Here is a 14466-nt window from a genome sequence, read left to right as displayed (position 1 = left end):
AGGCGGATCTGATGATAATGATTGACTGGCGCACGATGCTGCTCCGCATCGCTTCTCCAATCTACTCCGTCGCGGGCTAAGCTGTCAATAATTCGGAGCATGTGCTCTGGCTTTTAGCGCTTTAAAGCCTGAGGCGGCAGCATTGGCATCGAAGGACACGGCATCCAAGCTGTCGATTTCCCAAGCGAGTTGGCCTAATCCGCTGGAGATGTCATGTAATTAGGACACGGCTCCTGTTCGACCCCGAAACTGTCTTTAAATTCAATTTCGGATGCGGTTTCAATCGGTTTCGATTTTTATTGAGATTCAGTTTCCCTCCCCCTACCCGGAATATGAAGAGCACCTCAGATTCTCATTAACTTGTTTCCATTGTTCTCCTTTACTCCATTATATTTTTTCACAGGGAGCACTGATAATTTAATGTAAACTTTGCGGTCACGTGCCGCGACCTCCGTTCATGTAAGTAAATCAAAGCAAATTACCAGCAAAACACACAACATACAACACACATGGGCCAAGGGCACTCCCAGAACCCATTTCAACTGCAAGTTACTCCCGAACTCCACCCTGAAAAAGGTTCACAAGTGTTTTGACATTTAAGCGCGTTTTGTGATCCAAATGACCACCAACAAGAGGCGGTGGGCAGAGGACATGAGGTCTGTTGCCCAGGGGAGCCCTTACACTTGTGCTGTGCACTGCGAATGCTTTCGGAATCCCAGGAAAACTGTCAGAACCAACCCTGGGAAAATGTAATCAACTTTGAGTGGGACTAAAAATGTAAATTTCGGGGATGCATTATAGTTTATGTATTTCTAGTTTGATCTATGGTTACGACTCTCGCTAATAAGTATGTTTATAAATAGATTGCTACTCTAGAAGGTTCCACGAAGTTAAATCTTCATCCTCGGGCTGTCGCTGCCACATTGGCGGCCTGTTGAGCAATTCCCACAACTTGAATGGTGGCATCTCTGGTGTGCTGGCCAACGCGTTCCTAAGAAGAATGATATATGATATTTTACCTTTTATATAAATTATTGATCTGGTACTAGACTTACAAGTCTCTTGCCCAGTTTCTTCAGCCAGCCGGCTTCCGATTGGCCCACGCTGATGGCCAAAATAAGGGCAACAAAGATGAAGATCTTATAGAAGTTCATAATGAGATTCTTGGAGTATTCCTGGGATCGTAGAAAGCAAAAGCTGTTGATGTTGCTGGTGCTGTGAGAGCTGAGTGACTGGTGATTTGACTGGCACAGCAGATAGCTTTTATAACGCGAGAGCGATGCTGCCAAGGCATCGCTGTGTCGGGGAATTTCTCTGCTCGAAAAGAAAGACAACGACGAGAACAGGCGAATACTGTGGATCCCCGATCAGACCAGAGTATATGTATCATAGCATGGTGTATATAGTCGAATGTTTTACCAGCTGCTGATACGAGCTTTATTTGATTGATACACCGAAGAGCGGGAATCCGCACACACAACCCGCGAACATACACACAACTGTACTTGGTCTATGCGAGGGGATGGCCCTGGCTCAGGCGGGCGGACCTTCATCCACATATCAACCACCAAAAATGTAACTTTAATTTCAACCATAAAAAACCAACAACCACAACAAGGAAAATGATGGGGCGGCAGACAATAGACTCGAAGCAAAGACAACAAATGAATTAAATCAGTAAGGGAGGCACACACAACAGACATACACACACACACACAGAAAACCAGAGATGGCTGGGGTAGGATGATGTGCGCCTTGTCAGGATATGCCACTAATTTCCTTAACAAGTAAAAACGCTTTATTCATCTTGGGCCTTGACTTTGCCATCCACTCTCATGCCGCAGAATAGACTTTACTACTGCTGCTTCTGATGCTCCTTTCCGGTCCTGTTGCCTTGCAAAATGTAAATAAAATCGCTCGAATTAACCGCTGAGTGACAGCTACAAGTGGCAGGAGACTTGCCACAAGGAGGAGACACAAAGGGAGTGGGATAGCGAGAGAGTTCTGTGTCATAACTGCCACGTCTTGCCCTTAGCCAAGTTCCTTAAGTCCACAGCAGCGTAAGTAAGTCGATAAATACCGCAACTGGTTCCAGGATATACTCAGGCCGAAGAGGAATCCCAGAAGCTCAGGAAACTTCAATTGTAAAAGAGAACTTAGAGAATATTCTTGAAGTAGGCTGAACAGATTTAGGGAAAAGTTCGAATACATAGCAAAAGAATGCACTATATAACGGCATGCCAGGGGCAGGGCTTCATCGCCATCTAGAATCTAGATGGCTAAGACAGACCTGCATTGGTTGGCATCGTCATAAAGATGATTGTCGGTCTACCTGCTGACAATGGCTGGCTGTGTCAATGTTTGAACATCTTGCCCTTGCTTAGCTGATAGGGAAGCAATAAATTGCAGCCAGGGGAACTTTTTTCCTCAGGCAGCTCCCAATTCGCGACTGGGAATCACCAGAGCGCGCCCAGCGCACCAGAACTGAAATTGATAAAGCAGAGACGCGTTGATAAAGAAAGACGCAGCTGGGATCGCGTTGATGAACTGCAGGTTCCCCCCATTCCTCAGAACGCGCGCCTCAAAGCACTTGCTCGATCAGACGACCCATCATACTTATTCGCGACGCGTCATCAGCGTTCGATCTACTAGGGTGTATGTGAGGGTTTTTAGATGAAAGCTCGCGACACGGTGTGCTTTTTGGTGGGATAAAATTTACCCGCGAGGAATTCCATTCATAAATTGAATCATTTTTCCACGTTATATGATACTCATTATTTCAAACAGGGTATATTTGTACACCCTAAGAGTTCAACACTCTTACTTAGTAATAAAACCAGAAAAACATACAAACTCTAGCCCAACAGTTTATTGCTTATTGCAATTATAATAAAAAAACAGAACATTTTCTGTCTGAACAAGAGCTGAAACATTGTATTTCTCGTATACATTCATTGTATTTCTCGTATACATTTTTGACCCACTTCAATCAACAATGTACGAGAACCATGGGCCCCATCCCGTCTTCGAAGTTGCGACTGCGAAAATGATGTATCTTCGCTTTTCTCAACTCCCACACTCGGACAATGTGTCTTCGCTTTTCTCAACTCCCACCATCGGCCACCGGAGCCGGTTTCCTGTTGCCAGTCTCTGCTGTTCCTTACCCCCACCATCAGCCAGCAACATTGATTTCCCATTGCCGGCCAATGGCGACAACTCCACTGCCACCTCCCCTGCCACCAGTCAACAATTGTTGCTGTTGGCCCACTGCGATTCGGCCGCTGTCGAATTTCCTCTGCCGCGATCAACAATAGAATAGGTTTTTTTAAGATTTATAATTCTAGATTTAAGCAGTCGAATTCTGATAACCAATAAACCCATTCCACCAAAAAAACTGTACTAAAATGACTTTTTTTTATCCTTTCAATAGGGACAATAGCTTGTATTCATGAATCAGAGGAATCCAGCAACTGTTGAGAAACGTTTTACTATAAAGAATGTTGGCCTCATATATTTAAATCGGGGTATCGCGTATGCGTCAGGTCTTTCGTTCCTGCTTGTCTGCGTTCAAAACCATTGAGTAATCGCTTTTTGTTGTACTTTTTGCTCAGCGGTTCATAGCCAGAGGCCAGGGGCCAAACGTGTTTGATGATTAATCCATTTCGCTTGTTCTCTAATGTTTGGCGGATTGACAGAACACGTTATTTCCCGTACTTTTTCGTTTCCTTATTTGTCTTATTTGGATTTTGCTGTTACCTTAACATTTTGTATATAACAGTTTTTGGTTTGACCAAATAGTTAAGGAAACTTAGCTTGGCAAATATTTTTTGTTGTTGCTAAGAATGTGAATGGTTCCGCTGGTTGTTCAGATTCTTAGACTAATAGCCTGGGATTCAGGACCTACATTTGTTGTATTTTACTCTGCAAATCTCATTGCTTAGTTACTATGAAGGAATAGGACCTCTAAAATGATAATGGATTTGCTTTGAAAAGGGCGTATAATAATTTTAATGGAAGCCTATTCCATTCAGGAATCCGATGAATTTTCTGTGGCTGTTGTCATTGGTCTTTCAGTCCAATTTGACTAATATGGCTCCTATAGTTTCTATAGTTCTCTAAAGGTCAATCGGAACTTTTGGCGTAGATTATATATGAAGTTTCAGTAAAGTGTTTCTTTATTTACTAAGGAACTAATCATGGAGTTAAGTTTAGGGAAATAAATTAAATATGTTATAGGAAGACTGTTTGTCTCTAAGGGCTCTCTCTTCATCCTCGGGCTGTCGCTGCCACATTGGCGGCCTGTTGAGCAATTCCCACAACCTGAATGGTGGCATCTCTGGTGTGCTGGCCAACGCGTTCCTAAGGATAATGATATGTGATATTTAAGGTTCTGTATGAATTATAGATCTGGTAATGTAATAGACTTACAAGTCTCTTGCCCAGTTTCTTCAGCCAGCCGGCTTCCGATTGGCCCACGCTGATGGCCAAAATAAGGGCAACAAAGATGAAGATCTTATAGAAGTTCATAATGAGAGTATTGCTTGGAGTATTGCTCGGATTGTAGAAAGCAAAAGTTGCTTATGCTGTTGATGTTGCTGGGAGAGGTGTGCGACTGATGACTTGACTACTACAAGAGGTTGCTTTTATAACGCGTTCCAACAGTCCAGCAGCTTTAAGCGATGCTGATAACCTGCAGTCGGGGGTTTTGTCTGGGGAAAAAGTTCAGGAGTGGGTTCGACTCAGATAAGAATCCCCTTAGACACCTGGGAGCTGGTAAGCTTTAAATCTTAATCTTTTAGATTTGTAGGCTTGCGGAAATTCCATTCGAATTTTTTTCGAGAATGGTCAAGCGGGGAATTACAATACATATGTATGTATTATGTAGCGTTATGCTCTATGCATATCTATAGACGAAAGTGATTGTAATCTACAAATATCAATTTCAACCGAATTATATGTAAGCGCTGCTTTTTTCTCTGCTCTTTTTCTCAAAACTTCATAACAAAAGTTTGAAATGAATGAGAATCGAATAAAAAATTTAAGTGAAGTTGTCTTCTGGAGTTGTATGAAGGGTAATAATAGATGTAATAGATGTCATAGTCTCTATTGCACATAATACCGTACATATTTTCTATGAAATTTTGTCTTGGGGTCCGCTACCGGCATCGATCACGCACATTCTCTTGCATTTAAACAAAGTTTTCGGACGATTCAATTATTATTCTCTGCAGCATGCCTTTAATAAACATGTTTAATTATTACTTGCTTCACGACAACACTAGGAGAAATCTCTATACTACTGTGTTAGTACACGACTAGCATCCATAATATAATCCCTTTGTGTATTTGTGTATATGTGTACAGGGGTAATAGTTCTCATGAGTTTCAATAAAGATTGTCGTGGTCAAGCAGAGAGTATCAAGACAAAAATGTTACAATTTCGATCTCGTGTTCCTTTGCGAGCTCATACATCGTGTATTAAATGACATTAATTATCCATCTCTTGAATTCTGTAATTTCTAAATGTATTTTTTACGAAACGAAATTATTTACATTTTTCAGATCTGCAGAAAGAATGTGGACGGAGGTTCGATACTTCAAAATCAACTATGCTGAGTGGGAGAGATTTCGTTGTCTGTCTCAATCCGTCTTAGACTAGCTAAATAGACAATTATGCACCCTAGGATAGACCATAAAACAAACTATCGTTTGGCGCGCTTAAAACATATGTACATCTGTACATACACACAAGAAATTGCTGTTAACGTATTTATATTTTACTTAGGTCAAAACTACAATTAAAATAAATAATTTTACAAGTTAGGTGACGCGTTTTAAATCATAAACTTCATCCTCGGGCTGTCGCTGCGACATTGGCGGCCTGTTGAGCAATTCCCACAACCTGAATGGTGGCATCTCTAGTGTGCTGGCCAACGCGTTCCTAAGGATAATGATATGTGATATTTAAAGTTCTGTATGAATTATAGATCTGGTAATGTAATAGAGCTCCTCAAGTTAAGGAGGAAAAGGTGCAGCGTAGTCACACGTTCCCTCACGGGACACTGGCTAATAGGCACCCACGCTAACAGGCTGGGGGCCCCACATAACGATTTTTGTCGCAGCTGTAGAGACGAGGAAGAGGAGGAGACAGTGGAACATCTGTTCTGCTCCTGCCCAGCTCTCAGCAGAAGAAGGCTACAGCACCTGGGCTCAGCCTTTCTACACGACATCTCAGAGATGTCCAAACTATGTCCCAGGAGGATAGCGAACTTTGTGAGAGCATCTGGATGGGATAATTGCTGACAGGAAGTCTCACAACGCAGGAAGGAAATTATCCTATGCGGTATCACAACGGGCCGAAACCGGCCTAAGTGTGACGGGTTCCGAGCGAGCCCGGCAGCCGCCTCAACCTAACCAGACCTAATGTAATAGACTTACAAGTCTCTTGCCCAGTTTCTTCAGCCAGCCGGCTTCCGATTGGCCCACGCTGATGGCCAAAATAAGGGCAACAAAGATGAAGATCTTATAGAAGTTCATAATGAGATTCTTGGAGTATTGCTCGGATTGTAGAAAGCAAAATTTGCTTATGCTGTTGATGTTGCTGGGAGAGGTTCGCGACTGATGACTTGACTACCACAAGAGGTTGCTTTTATAACGAGTTCCAACAGTCCGGCAGCTTTAAGCGAAGCTGATAAGTTTCAGTCGGGGATTTTGTCTGGCAAAAACGTCCAAGAGAGGGATCGAATTAGATCGGAATCCCCCTAGCCAGCTGGACCGTGGTAAGCTAGGAGAGACTTGATAATGGTTGAGAGGGGAAATACATGAAGTAATACATGATGTTCAGCATCTTTTCATTACGAGCGGACGGTGAAAACGTAAGTATTAAACGTGTTATAGTCAGAAAAGTAACAGGATAAATAATCCTTTTCCCAACTAATACTCGTATCTTGCTTGATTAGTCTAGGCGTATGTCAGTAGTAGATCCGACCTAAACATATATCCTTAGATTGACGCAATGCCATATTTGAACAAAGTTATGGTATTAGAATCACTGACAGCTGACAGAATCTAACCACCTCACTGATAGAATTATAGTAGGGCTTATAAAATATACCAACATTTCTTTGAGTGTATAAAAACTATCGGTGTAATACTTTCATTGCCAAAGTCGAAATAGTTGATTCTCGATTTCATGGGATGCATAGCGAATTTTAGTAGGGTTCGTGCAAGTTACGTAGCAGTCTCATTACTAAATGTGTACAAAAACCGAAATAATAAAACCTTTATTAGAGCTTAAAACCTGTACTGTATTGTGCGTTCAAATTTAAGACCAATGATTCCATGATGGAACAAGGTTTGCAAAGACGAGAGACTACAGCTCAAATTATTTTATTTTATTGTGTTAAGCATTACACTTAGGTAATGATTAAAGATTACTATAGCTCCTCTTCATCCTTTTGCTGTGGCTGCCACATTTGCCGCCTGTTGTGCAATGCCAAGACCCTGAATGGTCGCATCCCGAGTGTGCCGGCCAACGCGTTCCTGTGGAGAAACAGATGGCTTAGACTTTGAATAAATTATTTATTGGCCAGACGACTTACAATTTTCTTACCGATCTTCTTTAGCCAACCGGCCTCGGACTTTCCCAAGCTAATGGCCAGGTTGAGGGCAACAAAAACCAAGAGCTTGTAGTAGTTCATGATGAGATTTCTGAAATTATTCCTTATTAACCAACAGATCTTATGTAGCGCAATCCGTCATGCCTTTAGCTCCAACCGATTCTTTCAAGGCGCTGTAGGGGTTTTGTCTTACAAAAATTTACACGAGAGCAGTCCGATCCCACCGGTTCCGATTCGGATCACAGGAGACTTTTCCACTGTCATTTCCTAGAGTACTGTGTAAAAGATTTTTTCGAGATCTTCAAGTTTTTGTTGCGTGAAGATGTCTGGGCAATGGCCCTAAAATATGTGACCATAGAGAGTGAATGCCGTTTAATATTGTAATTAATTATCAGTGGGAATGGATGGTGGGACTGTTCCCTAGATCAGAGATGATAGTGGGTTATGATTGTCCTTCTGTTAATAAACAGAGACTAGACTCTAGAGATCTATTTATTTTCTCTCCTTTAATGAAACGAATTTTTAGGGTATCCCTTGGATCGAATTCTACTTTGAGCATTGACCCCCTAAAGACCTCACTCCCTCGCTTATTGTACATACGTACATACATAAGTACTTATGTATACGAACTGCCTGCGGCAAAAGGTTGGCTAAAAATGGCTAAGGTTGGCACAAATTTACTAAGGAATGAACGGAAACTCAATCGAACGATAACCGATATTTTAAAACTCTAAGATTGGTAATCAATAAATCGATAGCTTTAATTTTCAACTTTTTTATGGAATACAGCTGGTTAAATAAATAAAATTATTTGTAATTAGGTGCGGAAACTTTATAGGTAATCTTCAGCCCCTGGCTGTGGCTGCCACATTGGCTGCTTGTTGAGCAACGCCCAGACCCTGGATGGTGGCATCCCGAGTGTGCTGGCCAACGCGTTCCTGTGGAGAAATATACATTTAGCTAACGAATGACTTAAATACTGGGCGGATAACTTACGATTTTCTTGCCAATCTTCTTCAGCCAACCAGCCTCCGATTCTCCCACGCTGATGGCCAGGATAAGGGCAACGAAGACAAAGATCTTGTAGAAGTTCATGATAAGATGGAATATATTCCTTGTGTTGTAGAAAGCAAAAGGTGCTGATAGATCTCGTTGCTGTGGTGCCAACTGAGCGACTGATGACTTTTCCAGCCAATCTGCGGAGCTTATATAGCGCAAATTATCATGCCATCAGCTCCACGCAATACTGATATGGTGCGATCGGGGATTTTGTTTAGCACAAAAGTACACGAGACCGAATCGGATCGGAATCACCGTAGCTATGTAGCTATATGACCCTTTTTTGTTTTTAACTTGAGAATGGGAAATAATTTATATTCCTTCATATATAAATTTTACATATGTTACAATTCACCTAGATAGTAGATACTTAAAAATACAGGTGAACAAGATTTGATAAAGTTGAAAGTCTCTCGACTTTGGATTCAGGTCTCTCGACTCTTGATCGAGTCTTTATCTTTGGGCTGTAGCGGCTTTTGTGCAATGCTTAGACCCGAGCATACATACATGAATATACATAAATACATGTATATCCATTTCGGACACCCAACTAGATGTACATATATTCGAATTATTCAGCCTCGCCGCATCTCAGTTCGAAGCACCACCCCGTGCAGTTTTTTTCTACAGGTGTTCCATATTTGATTTGGATTGGTTCACTATTATAGGCAGTGTAATGATGGAATAGTTAAAAGATATAGAAAAATAAAGGGCCATTCTTTTAGTGTGAGGACAGTTTGTCTGCCGCGACGCAGAAACCGCCACTTATCATATAATCGTCAGGATGGCTTCAAAGATCAATATTGGCACTAGATATCATACAATGGTCATAGCTGACTCTCTGCGAACCATAACGCTGGTGGAGCGCCACACAGCATAAGGCAACTAATCCTCAAAATTATGAATAATCGAACTCTGATAAACTAAAAAAGGAATGCATTAATTTTTAGTTGGTTTATTTACTAAGGTCAAGAAATACAGTTTAATAAAATAATGTTGAATGTTTATAATAAGGTTCGGGTCCCAATAGGTCCTTCATCCTCGAGCAGTGGCAGCTACATTGGCTGCTTGTTGAGCAACGCCCAGACCCTGGATGGTGGCATCCCGAGTGTGCTGGCCAACGCGTTCCTGTGGAGAAATATACATTTAGCCAACGAATGAGTTAAATACTGGGCGGATAACTTACGATTTTCTTGCCAATCTTCTTCAGCCAACCAGCCTCCGATTCTCCCACGCTGATGGCCAGGATAAGGGCAACGAAGACAAAGATCTTGTAGAAGTTCATGATATGATAGTGCTTGAGTATTTCTGGGACTAAAGTAAGCCTTGCTGGTGGTGCTTCTCAGAAAAGAATGCCATGTCTAGAAAATCTTTACAGCTTATATAGCCCCACCTTTCAGTCGCCCAGATCCAAGCGGTGCTGATAAGGTACGCGAGGGGATTTTCTCTGGCGGAAAGTACACGAGAGAAAATCAGATCACCATGGACATGATATTTTTGATTCATTCGGGTATGGCCAATAGGGGAAATACATGCCTTTAAGTCTTCTGTTGTGTTATTGTGTTTTACATTAACGAGAGATTGACGATTGGATAGTTCGCGTCATGAATAACTTTATTTTCAACTCTCAAAGTTCAATGAAGCTCATCTTTCACGCAGTAAATACAAAATCAACACGATTCGTTTTGTACGAGAACCAAATTTATAACTCAAATTTCTTGACTAGCGCGAAAATAAGACGGTTCATTGGCACCATCTGTGGGATTTGAGTTGAACCAGATGTCACAAAAACGCAACCCTGCACGTAACACACGATTTAAGCAGTATTTCCGAGATTTTGACGCTCTACGAAGGGTCTCATTGCAAGCGGCCAACACAAAAAAGAAAAATCAGATCAAAAATTCACTTGTTTCCGAGGGTGCTAATCATAATCACAAACAGTTTTAGGTGTCCCGTCACCAAAATACTAGGGTTATATCGATAGAGACAGTATGCAGTCGATCTATCGAATGTTTTGACAGCTCGACAACGTAAGGTCTTACTGGAAGCTACTCACTATTTGTCTAATGAACCAATGAAGAAATCGTGTAGAAATGCCATTTAGATCCATGTGCCAGGTCACATCGAATTAATACTCCTATTAGTATTAAATTTTTAAAAAATGTCGAATAACAGCCTTGTCAAAAAGTTGATAACGGAGGTTTCCACACTGGCGCTTTATTGGGCTTATATGAAAGAAAAGGCGATCAATTTTAGAAACGTACACTTTTCCCCTTCAGGTGTCGCTTTTGTGTAGAAAATGTTTGGTTAGCATGTAGTTACCGTTTAGTGGAATGTGTGGTTGACCGTTGTTGCTTTAACCGTATTTTATAAGCAACCCAATAAAAATGAGAACTTAAAGTTAGCCAGTCATGTAGGAAATTTATTTATTAATCGGATCAAATTATGAGTTGAGAGCTGAGGGTCCAAGCTAGCTGGGAATATTCAACCGAATATCGAAATCAAGAAATATGATGGAACTTGAATACAAACATTTCGTCAGTATATTTACGGTATATTTTGAAATTTGTGACGTATATTTTGGTATATTTCAGGCGGTCGGACGATATATTTTAACGATAAGTCCGCGGTCACACTCCACGGAAGCCGCTGTCAAAATTTCTTTCCTGTCAAAATAGTCGACAAAGGTGGTACAGAAATCTCTAAAATCGTGAAAATATGCAGGAAACGCAACGCAGTGGCTCAAAATAATGGGACGGAAAATAAGCCAAAGGCTTGCTGTTGAGAGATAAAAGTGAATGATAGTGAAATTGTCTGAAAATGTAGCCGATGCACAACGATTAGGAAAATCAATAGAGACGACCGAAGCGGCTTTTCGTACACTGCGTTGCGTGGATGCAAACGTTTGAATTGTTTACTCATTGAGTTGGCGTGGTGTCCATTTGCAGATGGCTATCGGCTCCAAGATTATCAAGCCCGGCGGCGCGGACCCCGATGATTTCGAGAAGTCGATTGCCCAGGCACTGGTTGAGCTAGAGGCCAACAGCGACCTGAAGCCCTACCTGCGTGATCTGCACATCACCCGTGCGCGCGAGATTGAGTTTGGTAGCAAGAAGGTGAGTTCATGTCTATACTGGATGTGAAACTCTGGCTAACTTGTTTACGTCTTCAGGCCGTCATCATCTACGTGCCCATTCCACAGCAGAAGGTGTTCCAGAAGATCCAGATCATTCTGGTTCGCGAGTTGGAGAAGAAGTTCTCCGGCAAGCACGTCGTGGTCATTGGAGAGCGCAAGATTCTGCCCAAGCCCACCCGCAAGGCGCGCAACCCCCTGAAACAGAAGCGTCCACGCTCCCGTACCCTGACCGCTGTGTACGATGCCATTCTGGAGGATCTGGTCTTCCCTGCCGAGATCGTTGGCAAGCGCATCCGCGTCAAGCTGGACGGCTCCCAGCTGGTTAAGGTGCACCTGGACAAGAACCAACAGACCACAATCGAACACAAAGTGAGTTTAAAGTCAGGTGGGAGTCTGTATCCTATCAGTGCTATCTTGTGGTGCGTGCGGCAGTTACATCCTCGTCCCCGTGTTATTTGCGACGCCTTTTCCAAGCGTTGCGATCGTCAAAGGGGACGCACATCACCAAGTGCCAATAACTCGTTATTGTATGCCACAGAAGCGTTTTGCGGGCTTGCATCTCCATATATTGGCCACAGTCTGGTACCCTTGACCGTTCTTGTGTTATTCGCTAGACTTACCTTCTAGTCCAGCGATTGTCAAACAGAACGTACACTAATCCCAGGCAACTACTCACTCCACAATGATTAGCCGACAATAGCCAAGGCTTCATCATTACTAAATGTTTGCCACATTTCTAAACCTCTATCGTGTCAAATAGTTCCTTATATCCATCGTTCTTGTGTTATTCACTGGACTCACCTTATAATCCTGTGATTGTCAAACAGAACGTACAGTAAACTCAAAGCAACTACTCACTCCACAATGAAAAGTCGACTATAACCAAGGCTTCATCATTACTAAATGTTTGCTACAGAGTAATCCCACTAGACTATCCACCGTTCTTGTGTTATTCGCTGAATGCCCATCTTGGCCCAGTGATTGTCAAACAGAACGCACATTGAAGACCAGGCATCTGCTCTCACTCCACAATGTTGTGTCCATTATATCCGGGACAACTACATTACTATTAGCGTGCCACAACACCACAAACTATGCACACTGATTACCGCCCATTTGCCTCCCGAGCACCGTTTTGTTCATGGTGTCTTGGGACTTCCTATATTGGCGGTATAGTAATCCAGCCTTTCGTGCGTATTCCTTCGCTGCAGTCTATCTTGCCGCATCGAGGAGCATGACGACTGGACACTTAATTTAGATAACCCCAGTATGTCTGAAACTAATCTTGAATTATTTGTTCTTCCTCCAGGTTGATACCTTCACATCGGTCTATAAGAAGCTGACTGGCCGCGATGTTACCTTCGAATTCCCCGACAACTACCTGAATGTCTAGAGTGTGTTCGTCGCCGTCGCGCTGGTTCGGTTCATCTAAAAGTCGCAGCAATGCAATTCTGTCGTACAGAATATGAATTTTTTACATGAGCTGGATAACGTAACGTGAAATAAATAAAACATTAAACATTTTTAAAACTAAGCAAATCCCAATTAACAGAACTGCTATATCCTGTAATTAATCACTTCCGCCGCTGGCTGTGGTTATAAGATATAATATTAAGCATGTATCAGTCGACTTTGTAATCCCCGACGTCCCCGGCGGTGTGGAACATCTTATGATTAAGTGCAGCCATAGAAGGCGTCACTGGGTCCTGTAACTCAACTGGGGCGGTGGTGTACGCCATGCGATGTTTAATCACATCTTTAATTAAAAAGTTCACGGCGTGCTACCTTTATACCCGCTTTCTTTGGGCTTAGACCTCCTGCGACAGATGTGTGTCTGGAAAGGGATTAATCTTGTGGGTGGCGGGTTTTATTTGCAATTGCTTTCGTAATTGCAACGTAATTCTCACGTTACACATCCAAATTTTCATATGTGTTAGCGCTACTTTCATCTGGCCCGGTGTGGCACCCAGGGGGTGGGAACGGAACGGGATTATAGTTATATTGCGTGGACGATTACTGGTTACGGGAGTAAGCTTTCAAAAGCTCTGTGTTGTGGCGTTGTTCTTTCTGTGGTGCCGTAAAAACCCTTTAGATTGTAACCTTAATTTACGGTTTTAGCTTTTCTACTGAATACAAAAAAATATAATATTTTTAATTAATGCATATATGAAAGAGTTTCATCCATAGCTAGATACTTTACAACTCCAAGATCTAAAACCCTAAAATAATGATATAGCCTATGTCGATCATGAATCACCATGATCGAAACGATTTTCAAATTAATAAGCAAGTGAAGTTAGCAATCTGGACTTTAGTTTGATGTTAAAAATTATTTGGGAGTTGTGGATTGTGGGTGCTATTTAATTGATTGCAGTTTTGAAATTCAATTAGAACTGACCACAAAATCACGCAATTCAACAATTTCGAAATTTAGTACGAGGAAGGGCGCAAACAAAAGAACTCGGAGGGTAGGTGCAGGGACAGGAGTGACACGGACATGGCTTTAAGGTCGAGGCAACGAATAAAGTAAAAAAAAATTGTTTTTGGCCACAACACGAGCTCCATGTCAATTTCAGGGCGCAGACAAATTATTGTTTTTCTGTTCGCTGTGTCTGTTATTTGGCTGATGAGCGGGAATTCCAAGAGGGAGTT

General features: G+C 42.1%; 7 protein-coding genes and 4 non-coding genes across 11 annotated transcripts; 5 read left to right on the top strand and 6 right to left on the bottom strand.

Annotated features, from left to right (window-relative positions):
- Positions 1 to 834: 834 nt before the first annotated feature.
- On the bottom strand, positions 835 to 1242 carry LOC108154414 (cecropin-C-like). The gene is made up of 2 exons (XM_017284686.2): positions 1056 to 1242; positions 835 to 991 (listed from the first exon to the last, which is right to left on the bottom strand). Exons 1-2 carry the CDS (start codon positions 1152 to 1154, stop codon positions 899 to 901), a joined length of 192 nt encoding a protein of 63 aa, XP_017140175.1. The 5' UTR covers positions 1155 to 1242; the 3' UTR covers positions 835 to 898.
- A 2903-nt stretch (positions 1243 to 4145) lies between these two features.
- On the bottom strand, positions 4146 to 4605 carry LOC108154281 (cecropin-C-like). The gene is made up of 2 exons (XM_017284531.2): positions 4429 to 4605; positions 4146 to 4359 (listed from the first exon to the last, which is right to left on the bottom strand). Exons 1-2 carry the CDS (start codon positions 4525 to 4527, stop codon positions 4267 to 4269), a joined length of 192 nt encoding a protein of 63 aa, XP_017140020.1. The 5' UTR covers positions 4528 to 4605; the 3' UTR covers positions 4146 to 4266.
- A 1227-nt stretch (positions 4606 to 5832) lies between these two features.
- LOC108154282 (cecropin-C-like) lies at positions 5833 to 6586 on the bottom strand. The gene is made up of 2 exons (XM_017284532.2): positions 6439 to 6586; positions 5833 to 5941 (listed from the first exon to the last, which is right to left on the bottom strand). The coding sequence occupies exons 1-2, from the start codon at positions 6535 to 6537 to the stop codon at positions 5849 to 5851; spliced, it is 192 nt and encodes a 63-aa protein (XP_017140021.1). The 5' UTR covers positions 6538 to 6586; the 3' UTR covers positions 5833 to 5848.
- Positions 6587 to 7261: 675 nt separating this feature from the next.
- On the bottom strand, positions 7262 to 7794 carry LOC108155900 (cecropin-A2-like). The gene is made up of 2 exons (XM_017287042.2): positions 7602 to 7794; positions 7262 to 7542 (listed from the first exon to the last, which is right to left on the bottom strand). Exons 1-2 carry the CDS (start codon positions 7698 to 7700, stop codon positions 7450 to 7452), a joined length of 192 nt encoding a protein of 63 aa, XP_017142531.1. The 5' UTR covers positions 7701 to 7794; the 3' UTR covers positions 7262 to 7449.
- A 592-nt stretch (positions 7795 to 8386) lies between these two features.
- On the bottom strand, positions 8387 to 8807 carry LOC108155898 (cecropin-2). Its single transcript, XM_017287039.2, has 2 exons — positions 8616 to 8807; positions 8387 to 8557 (listed from the first exon to the last, which is right to left on the bottom strand). Exons 1-2 carry the CDS (start codon positions 8712 to 8714, stop codon positions 8465 to 8467), a joined length of 192 nt encoding a protein of 63 aa, XP_017142528.1. The 5' UTR covers positions 8715 to 8807; the 3' UTR covers positions 8387 to 8464.
- An 816-nt stretch (positions 8808 to 9623) lies between these two features.
- On the bottom strand, positions 9624 to 10128 carry LOC108155899 (cecropin-2). The gene is made up of 2 exons (XM_017287040.2): positions 9865 to 10128; positions 9624 to 9806 (listed from the first exon to the last, which is right to left on the bottom strand). Exons 1-2 carry the CDS (start codon positions 9961 to 9963, stop codon positions 9714 to 9716), a joined length of 192 nt encoding a protein of 63 aa, XP_017142529.1. The 5' UTR covers positions 9964 to 10128; the 3' UTR covers positions 9624 to 9713.
- A 1144-nt stretch (positions 10129 to 11272) lies between these two features.
- Positions 11273 to 13353, top strand: LOC108155897 (40S ribosomal protein S7). The gene is made up of 4 exons (XM_017287038.2): positions 11273 to 11365; positions 11627 to 11794; positions 11851 to 12183; positions 13124 to 13353. The coding sequence occupies exons 2-4, from the start codon at positions 11627 to 11629 to the stop codon at positions 13205 to 13207; spliced, it is 585 nt and encodes a 194-aa protein (XP_017142527.1). The 5' UTR covers positions 11273 to 11365; the 3' UTR covers positions 13208 to 13353.
- LOC117187600 lies at positions 12255 to 12394 on the top strand. Its single transcript, XR_004472255.1, has one exon. It is a non-coding gene; the product is annotated as a small nucleolar RNA psi18S-1377 (small nucleolar RNA).
- LOC117187596 lies at positions 12407 to 12550 on the top strand. The gene has a single exon (XR_004472251.1). It is a non-coding gene; the product is annotated as a small nucleolar RNA psi18S-1377 (small nucleolar RNA).
- On the top strand, positions 12588 to 12732 carry LOC117187597. Its single transcript, XR_004472252.1, has one exon. It is a non-coding gene; the product is annotated as a small nucleolar RNA psi18S-1377 (small nucleolar RNA).
- Positions 12753 to 12899, top strand: LOC117187599. Its single transcript, XR_004472254.1, has one exon. It is a non-coding gene; the product is annotated as a small nucleolar RNA psi18S-1377 (small nucleolar RNA).
- Positions 13354 to 14466: the final 1113 nt, after the last annotated feature.

This window comes from Drosophila miranda, chromosome 2 (assembly GCF_003369915.1).
Source record: "Drosophila miranda strain MSH22 chromosome 2, D.miranda_PacBio2.1, whole genome shotgun sequence".
NCBI lineage: Eukaryota > Metazoa > Arthropoda > Insecta > Diptera > Drosophilidae > Drosophila > Drosophila miranda.
This window is presented reverse-complemented; position numbering and strand designations above follow the sequence as displayed.